Source organism: Epinephelus moara, chromosome 5 (assembly GCF_006386435.1).
Source record: "Epinephelus moara isolate mb chromosome 5, YSFRI_EMoa_1.0, whole genome shotgun sequence".
In the NCBI taxonomy this organism is placed as follows: domain Eukaryota; kingdom Metazoa; phylum Chordata; class Actinopteri; order Perciformes; family Serranidae; genus Epinephelus; species Epinephelus moara.
The window spans coordinates 1,083,499-1,093,498 of record NC_065510.1 but is presented as its reverse complement, the minus strand read 5'-3'; the positions used below and the strand labels follow the sequence as shown (position 1 = coordinate 1,093,498).

The 10,000-nt window shown below is 41.2% G+C and overlaps 1 protein-coding gene across 3 annotated transcripts in view; it reads left to right on the top strand.

Moving 5' to 3' along the window:
* LOC126390868 (B-cell receptor CD22-like) overlaps positions 1 to 10,000 on the top strand; it is a 70,587-nt gene that overhangs the window by 40,543 nt on the left and 20,044 nt on the right. The window contains exons 7-8 of one of the 3 annotated variants that reach the window (XM_050045354.1): positions 3,680 to 3,943; positions 7,643 to 7,903. The exons of the other annotated variants lie outside the window; for them this stretch is intronic. Coding sequence (XP_049901311.1) covers positions 3,680 to 3,943; positions 7,643 to 7,903 — 525 coding nt within the window. The remainder of the gene's footprint in view (positions 1 to 3,679; positions 3,944 to 7,642; positions 7,904 to 10,000) is intronic. 3 annotated transcript variants of the gene reach the window in all.

The window sequence follows — 10,000 nt, the reverse complement described above, 5'->3', positions numbered from 1 at the left end:
ATCTAGGAAAAAGTAAGAGGAATGGGCCCCAGCTGCTCGCCACTGTACAGGCGTTGGAAAAGCAATCTGGACGACCTCCGTGCCATATTATTTTCCAACAGGAGTTCATGAACTTTAAGGTTCCTTATTTCACCGAAACTTGGCTGAATCCTGGACAGCGCCATTCAACCAGGCGGTTCAGCACAGACATTACAACTACATTAGTAAGAGTACACTAATAATAAGGTGTGAATTGCTTTGTGACTTTAATCCTACTCGAAAGAATAAATGAAAAATATTAAGGATGAGTTGGCTGATAACTGCCAACTGAAGAAGCAGCCAAGCCACCGCTTTAGAGAACTGAACGTTGCCCACCAGCATCGTGGTGCCTTTCATACTCAGACAGAAATGTTAACAAAAGTGTGTGCCAGATAATATACATAGAACAAATAAACAAACACTAATACTCACTGTATGACATTAACATGAAACAATGAATGCATGTTAGTTATTGCTGATTATTTAAAAAAAAAAAAAAAACAGCTCATAGAAAGACTGCGTGCTCTTACTCTGACATGCGGAAATGACGTCATCAGCTGGGTGATCACGTGCTATTTGAAAATGACCGAGTGATACGAGTGCATTTTCGTTTGGACCGGCGAAAAGTTTGTTTCAAAACTCTCTGTTTGTAAAAAGGAAATCCACACGTGTAGAACTGAGATCCACAAATGTTTTTTTGATTCACAAATAAAAACTGAGTTCACGAATGCCTGATCGAAAGTTGTAAATGTTAGGAAGATATTCACAAATGCTTTTCATTTATTTGCAAATTAATTTAATGTATTCACAGATATGTTTTTTATTTGTGGAATGTGTTTGTGTATTTGCAGATCCGTTATATACTTGCAAAATATTTTTGTGAGTTCGCAAATCTTTTTTTGTATTTGTGGAAGGTGTTTTATATTTACAGATTACACATTTACACACAGATTGTCGATCTGTTCACACACATAATTATGAAACAAATCTATCTCCATAGTATGAGAGCAGATGTAAGTTAAATAAAGTTTCACACACTGAAGCTCCTTCAGTACAAATGAAAGTCTGTCTTCTGATGTTCTGAGTCTGATTGTGGTTCCTGATGTGCTCTGTGTTACAGTGATACAGGGTCAGAATGGCTGGAGAGTGACTTACACCTCTACTGAGATCTGTGCTGTAAAAGGATCAACAGTGGAAATACACTGCAGCTACAGATACCCATCCAGAATAAATGGCCGTCAAATTACAGTTGAGAAAACATTCTGGTTTACCAAAGTGAATGGACGTAATCCTGTAGATCTGACAACAGACCCACAGTATTCAGGTCATGTGCAGTATGACTGTGATAAGATTAGGAACAACTGCACTCTGAGAATCACAGACCTGAGAGAGAGCGACTCAGCTAAGTACAAGTTCAGGTTCACAACAGACCATCCCGATGTTTATACTGGTTCACCTGGAGTCACTTTGTCTGTCACAGGTAACATTTTCATTCATATGTTAATTATTTACAAATGTTCAACATCTAGAAAACAATAATATAGATGTGTTTATTTGCATGTGTGTGTGTTGACAGTTTTGTGTAAAATAACATTCCTGTTCCCTCTTCACAAATCCAGGTCTCCAGGTGAGCAGATCAGATAATGGGCTTGACTGTCAAAGCAGTTGTGTACCTGATCGCTATTCCTTTATCTGGTACAAAAACGGACAGAAAATTCAGACAGAAGCATCTTCTTCTTATTATTATTTAGGCAACTTTAATTGTGAAGACAGTTATTCTTGTGCTGTAAAAGGATATGAGGATTCCCCCTCTCCTCCAACATGTGAGTTTACTCCACATATATCTATTAACATAACACCATCTAGTGGAGCTGTGTTATTCATGTTTCCTTAATATGGAGATCCCACTTGTGACTCCTCAATGACTGCACTTTAAAAATGATCAGAAGATGATTTTATCTTTCAGGTGCCGATGGTCAAACCTGCAACAGAGTGACGTACACTGTCAGAAACATCTGTGCCTTCAAAGGCTCATCAGTGGACATTTCTTGCACTTACAGCAGTTACAAGTATTATGTTGACTCCAAATTCTGGTTCAGTCCTGAACGTAAAGATCAGTGGCAGAATCCCTCACAGCCTGAGGACCTTAGTAAAGACTCCCAGTTTGCAGGTCGTGTTCAGGTCATTGACACAGAGGGAGGACGCTCCACCCTGAGAATCACTGACCTGAGAGAGAGCGACTCAGCTGAGTATCACTTCAAATTCACAACACCAAGCTTTGAATGGAGGAGTAGTTTACCTGGTACAACTCTGACTGTCACAGGTAAACACAGACTGATGTAAATACACCAACACGGTACATTTAAAAACACTCAACATGTGGATAAGGATCAATGTGTTTGTGTAATTACTGTTGCATAAATAAATAGATTCAAATGCTCTCCACCTCTTATAGGAATTAATACTGTTGTGTTGATGTGTATGATATGTACATCCATCATCTGTTTTTAGACACAGTGATAATATTGTTTCTTGTTCTCATATCCAGCTCTCCAGGTGCAGGTGACCAGAATAACAGTCGGGCAGTCTGTTACTGAGGCAGAGCTGAAGTGTCACAGCAGCTGCAGTCCAGCTGGTCGTCTTTCCTACGTCTGGTTCAGTAATAAAGTGGAAATTCTTTGGGAGTACACGTCTTCTTATAAAGCCCGGTTTGGTCTTAGTGACAACTTCTCCTGTGCTATAAGAGGACTCAAGGACTTCCCCTCTCCTTCAGTGTGTAAGTTTAATCCACTGTGTCAGAACAAAAAAGACACATACGTTCTGACATTACAACACAATTATAATTTCAGAACAAACTTCACTGGAGTCTTTTAAATCTTAGATGCAGCAGTATTATTTAGAGAAACAGTTAAAAACAAAAGTTATATGACAACTAGCAGAAGCAATATTCAGATACATGCTGTGCTGTAACATTTTTAAATTTATAATTTTTGTGATTCAGTAATATTAGAAATATAATATGTCTTTTTTCTCCAGGACACTGTAGTTTTATATTTTTTTTTGTCAGTTTTTATTTTTAATTTTAGTTTTCAATTTGATTTAGTTTCACTTAATTTCCAGAGTGGGTTTACTTTTTCAGTTTATTTTTTATTGTTTAAATGTTTATTTCTAGTTTATTTTTTATTGTAATATGAGGGGTATTGTCAGGAACAACTTAGAAAAACATAAGTTCTGCTACAACCACAGAGGCTGAATATAATGACAGCTGATGCAACAGCTGTGAGTATAAAGAAATATTAGGAGAGAGTTTGCTGTATTTTTCTGACTCATGGGGATGGCCCAGTGAAAGTATTAATAAGAGCCGGCTTTTTTCCCCCAAAATAAAACTAATGGTTCTCTTCCCACCTCCAATAATTTTAAATAAACTGTTTTGTAGACTCAGAATTATTTACAAAACATGACAAGGAAGTGATCAGCCAATAACAATAATGAAACAAACATTAACTTCTGCTAACAACTACACCTTGACTGAGAGGACTGTCAGGACTGACTCAGCAAACAGAACCTGTATATAAAGAGAAGAATATGTAAAAATAGTCATTTGTCTGTGACAATGTCTTCTGTCATCTTTATAAGTTATTCATGTTCAATTCTCCTCCAGATGCTCCAAAGCTTCCCTCTGTGTCAGTGAGTCCCTCTGCTGAGATAGTGGAGGGCAGTTCAGTGACTCTGACCTGTAGCAGTGATGCTAACCCAGCAGCTAACTATACCTGGTACAAGAAGACAGTAAACCCCAGACCTCTCAGTGAAGGACCACAGCTCGTCTTCAGCTCCATCCAGTCCTCTGACTCTGGACAATATTACTGCACAGCCGAGAACATGCTGGGGAAGAGGACGTCTAATGACTTCACCATGGATGTGAAATGTGAGTGAAAAAGCTTATTTGAATATAACATACAGCTTAAATCTGTCCAGTGTTTGCTGATGAGACCTACTCTCTTCAGCTCTACTTTTAGCTTTAGCCTGACATAGGTGCGGACATTTGCAGTCGCCTCTCTGTCAGCTCTGCTGCATTTGTGCAAAGTTTAGGCTCTTAGTGGTGCTTTTTGTGGCTGGCTTTGGATGGTGGTGTCGTGTGGCTGTGAGTCACTCATCGGGATGAGGACATCAACTTACCAGTCTGTAAACTGTCCTGCTGCTGACTTCTGCCAGTTACTGTAGCTCAGTCAAAGTTCAGTAAACATCTAGGAAAAAGTAAGAGGAATGGGCCCCAGCTGCTCGCCACTGTACAGGCGTTGGAAAAGCAATCTGGACGACCTCCGTGCCATATTATTTTCCAACAGGATTTCATGAACTTTAAGGTTCATTATTTCACTGAAACTTGGCTGAATCCTGGACAGCGCCATTCAGCCAGGAGGCTCTTTTTCAATATGCTGATCTGACAAAGTAGAGGACTCTGGTGAGAGAAGGAGAGTAGGTGTGTGCTTTACAGTGAATAAGGACTGGTGTGTCAGCAGGAATGTGAGGTGCTGTCCTGTTCCTGCTGTGGATTGCTGTATATGCTGTTCAGAAGTGGCTGCAGAGTGGCGCTGCCTGTGTTCGGGAGAAGCAACCAAACACGCATCGGGTCCACGTCATTAGTCCGACATCCCGTTGTTCCGATATGTGATTATACTAGGTTATACTGTATTTGTGTACCATAGAGGATCAGCAAACGCAACAAAAGTAGGCTACCGGTCAAGATACAAGTGCCATAGAGAGAAGAGAGTGAAACACCATAACCTCCTGTTATTAACTCTGGGGTCCGGGTTGTGTGGGGAGCTTTCCGTGGTGCTGAACGGCTCCCAGCGGGCGTATTTCTACCTTGATGGTGCGCCGCGACTGGCTCTGGGTCAGCTGGGAAAGGCTTGAGGCGAAGCAGGCTCACAGCTTATGTGTTTGCCACTTTCTTTTTCATTTTAACCCACACCATGATCTTTTCCTGACCCTAACCAAGTGGTTTTTGTGCCTAAACCTAANAAATGATGGAGGGCAGTTCAGTGACTCTGACCTGCAGCAGTGATGCTAACCCAGCAGCTAAAAAGACCTGGTACATGGAAAACCAGAAAGTGCTTCAAGGATCAGACGGTGTATATCAGTTCATGTCCATCAGCTCTGAAGACAGAGGGAAGTACTACTGCACATCTGAGAATCAACATGGACGGATTAACTCTTCATCCATTTTTATAGATGTCCAGTGTAAGTAAAAAGCATGAATACTTACCAGTGTTGTGCACAGACATTTTGTGAGGCAGGTGCTCAAGTGAAAAAATGTGCACTCGTTCCACAAAATTTGTTTTGCATTTGGGCATGCAGACATTTTCTTGTGTGCTTACAAAGTGCACCCTGCCAGGAAGTTTCTGAAGAGCTCTTGAGGCCAAAGTGCATACAGTACATTTGTGCACAGTAATGAGCAGAGAACAGACGTGTGCTGCGACTGCAGCTTCGCGCTCCCCCTCTGCACTCTATGCACATTGTATGTTCCCACAGCAGCAAACTGCATGTCAGATTTGTTTAAAGTAATTCTCAGAGCCGTGGTGTGGGAGATTGAAACAATATTTCAAGTTGGGGTTTGGTTTAAAAAAGTCACGTGGACATGGGGAAGCATCTGCGTCTGTCTCCACTCGCAACGTGCAGTTGGTGAACCCAAATCTGCCAGAGAGTTGGAGGGAGACGATGTGATTTGACGCCAGGCTAGCTTTTGTAAAGTGTAATGTTGGTTTACAGCTAAAGTTAATCTGTCTGTATTGAGTTGTTTAAACAGTGGTTTAATAGTAGTTTAATTTCACAACAGTGTCAAACAATGCTGAGGCTTAGAGCAAACACTATTGTTACCTGGCTGTCCATGAAGGCAGGTCAGGGAGATGTGATGCTGCTCTGCAGGGCGCTCAATTTGTGTTTGCTAAATGCGGGGACTGTGACAGGGGAAGTTGAAGAGGTAGGTGCAGGTGCTTGACTCAAATGCAATTATCAGGCATAAAACACGCTTTAAAATGAGAATTGATGCTGTGAGCCAAGTTTAAAAACTAAAATTTAAAATGACTAAAAGAAATTGAAAGAAACATCTTGCAAAAAGGGCACTTATCTTGTCAGAGGCCAAAAGGGCAGGTGTTGAGCGCAACTGCGCAGTCAGCAGTAACACAATCCTGGCACAGTGCTGCAACATGGAAGAGGTTCATTACATTATGAGTAGGAGGAAGACTGAATCAGCAACAAGCCTGAGTAAAATCCAAACACGAGTACTTCTTATTGTCTTCTTTGTTGAATTTAGGTCTCAGGGAAATGTCTGTCTGTGTCAGATGCCTTATTATGTTAGATACTTTAGCTATTCAAGCAGGTGTGCTCCATCAGTCACGTCTGATAAGCTTCACCACAAGTACAAATACTGTGACACTGAAATTATATACAAGCAGAAAAATGGAAAACTACCTAAGTAATAGGAATATACAGTAATCCCCTGTGTATCTACTCTGGTCATGAAAAAATCCACGCTTCGTACTGATGTCCACAATCATTTATTCCTCTTCGGAGTCATGGAACACCGTGAAAACTAGAAACAAATACAGCGTTTCAATAATCACATAACATCCATTTCAGTCACTTATTTGTCAACACAAATGCTCAACAAAGTTAACCAAAACAATTTTTACCGTGTTCGCCTTGAGAACCAGCAGTAGACAGTTTTAAGAGCACAAAAGTTCGCCGTGTTGTCATCCTCGCTCGTCTCTCTCTCTCTCTAGTTCTCGCTTATCACTTCCGGTTCATCTGACTCAAGAACGTATTTCTCATAAACATTTAAAAAAAAAAGAGACAGAAATATTTTTAACAAGGCCCTGCAGCAGAACCACGAATTACACGCCCAGGGTTCCACCATAAATGTACATAAACATATCATAAAAAAAAAAAAAATCAGATATCAAACATGTCGTCGCACATGCCTACTTTCGGTGCTGCCATGGCAACCCACATACACAGTTATGAGCGTCAGCTACACCCTGATAGAAGTAAAGTTTGAACAGCTTCTATTTAGGATTCATCCTGACGGTGGCCACTGTGCAGAATCTTAAATGGTTTCACTGTAAAGCTAGAAATGTGTGTGTCTAATGTATTACCAATTACGTGTAAATCACAGGAGGTCAATCATCAACCTGACTGAGCTTGACACTGTGTTGAAAGATTTGGTCATCTTTGCTGTGCCAGCCACATGTAGTTTGCATGCAAGTAAAGCCATGAAAACTGCAGTGCACTTCTGTTTTGAGATCCCAGCAGCACATTGCTTCACATAATGTGAAGAAGTGGTCATGTTTTGTCTGAACTGTTTGACGATGTTGAGTCATTTCAAATATTTGTAATGCATGTGGGAGGCCTCTAAGTTTCTTCACAGATACAGGACATACGTTTCATGTACAGGTCTGTTAGAGGTCACTGTAGCCTGACAGCTAGCTTTGTAGAGGTGACAACAGCCTGTGTCAGGACTTCTAAAGTAGGTGGATAACACAGTAACCACCTTCTGGCTTTGGCAGTCCATACTTAAAAACTGGTGTGTAAACAAAGATTGATAAGTTGTCTCTCATTTCTCCTCCAGATGCTCCAAAGCTTCCCTCTGTGTCAGTGAGTCCCTCTGCTGAGATAGTGGAGGGCAGTTCAGTGACTCTGACCTGTAGCAGTGATGCTAACCCAGCAGCTAACTATACCTGGTACAAGGAGAACCAAACACTGCATCATGGACCAGAAAACATATATGTTTTCCCCAGTATCAGCTCAAAGGACAGCGGGATCTACTACTGCAAGTCTGAGAATAAGTATGGCAAGAACAACTCCACAGCTGTTCACATAGATGTCCAGTGTAAGTACAACATTGGGAATTCACTTTGACATACATTGTGTTCATGTCGTGGATGTAAACATCTGATGAGCTGAGGGTGGGAGAAACATGGTCTAAAGTAGCATTATGAGGGGTTTAAATGATTCAGATCAAGTCTATCTTAATACTATACTTGCATGCCATTTGTTAATTTTAAAAAGTTTAAAAAGATTTTGGTCACTGCAATAATTCCTCCTGTCCATGCTGGCCATGAAATGAAATACTTTCATACAGCAGCTACATTGTAAGAAATGGATGGCACAATCCATTTCCAATCCCAAAGTTGAGCTGAAGCTAATATCAGACTTTAGCAGTCGTAGTTACACAAATCAACTGTAGCTTCCAAAGTTTGCAAACAGAACTACCAGGACAAAAGTGTCAACTGCCTCCAAGAAATAAAAACCTGGATGACCACTAACCTCCTCAAACTCAACAGCAAAAAAAAACAGAGCTCATGGTCGTGGCTCCCAGGGCAGTGCTCCAGAAGCTTGGAGATCTTCTCCTCCATGTGGACGGCTGCTCCATCTCTCCTGTGCCAGAAACACGCAACCTGGGCGTCATCCTGGACTCTACTCTCTCATTCGAGTCACACATCAAATCTGTCACCAAATCTGCCTTTTTTCACTTTAAAAACATTTCCAGACTCCGCCTTTCACTCTCAGATTCTATGTCTGAGACCCTGATCCATGCCTTCATTACATCCCGGCTGGATTATTGCAACAGAGTCCTGTTCGGGGTCCCCAATAAAGTTCTTGACAGGCTCCAGTATGTGCAAAACTCAGCTGCCAAGGTGCTTACCCGCACTAAGCCTTGGCAGCACATCACTCCCACCCTCATTCACCTGCACTAGCTTCCGGTTAAGTTCCGCATAACCTACAAACTTCTTCTTCTTGCATACAAATCGCTCCACAAGCTCGCTCCACCGTACCTATCGGACCTTCTCCATCAGCATACCCCATCACGGAACCTGAGGTCCTCTGACTCAGGTCTCCTCTCCATCCCCCGCACCAATAGGCGGACCTTTGGGGATAGAGCCTTCAGTGTGGCAGCCCCCACCCTCTGGAACTCTCTCCCTATGGAGATTCGCCTTACTCCATCTCTGGACACTTTCAAGTCTGCGCTGAAAAGACACTTCTTCACACAGGCCTTTGGCAGCTAGTCTTTTTTATCTTGCTCTGTCTTATTTTGTTTGTTCATCTGTTGTGTTTTTTGATTTTTCTGTCACACGTCCTTGGGTCTCCTGAAAGGTGCTATATAAATATAAGCTATTATTATTATTATTATTATTATTACTTGTTTAGCCTTACGGAGACATTTTNGGCCTTTGGCAGCTAGTCTTTTTTATCTTGCTCTGTCTTATTTTGTTTGTTTATCTGTTGTGTTTTTTGATTTTTCTGTCACACGTCCTTGGTTCTCCTGAAAGGTGCTATATAAATATAAGCTATTATTATTATTATTATTATTACTTGTTTAGCCTTACGGAGACATTTTCATTGCTACAAAGCTGACAGCTTTAATGAGTTGAGAGTAATTCACTAAGCTAAAACATGATTAAAACATATTAATAGTGTATTTTCACTAAGTGCCATAGATGCAAATGAATCACTACACAGTTTGTCTGCGACCATGTTGGGAGCCTGCAGCACAGTTTCATGATCTCCAGTGGAGAATTAGTAGAAAAGGCATCAGATGAATTATGAAATTGTCTGTTTTTGAATTATATGTTATTTAGTGCCAGTGCTAGTGGCAGTCATAATGATGACATTGTTTCTCTTGGCTTAAAATCTGAATCTGAATCAGCTTTGTAGTACTGTATGTGTGAACATATTAGGAATTGACTTTTTGATACATTTTGTCCTCCAGATACTCCACAGCGTCCCACTGTGTCAGTGAGTCCCTCTGCTGAGATGATGGAGGGCAGTTCAGTGAATCTGACCTGTAGCAGTGATGCTAACCCAGCACCTAAGTACACCTGGTACAAGGAGAACCAAACACTGCATCAAGGACCAGAAAACATATATCCTTTCCCCAATATCAGCTCAAAGGACAGCGGGATCTACTACTGCCAGTCTGAGAATA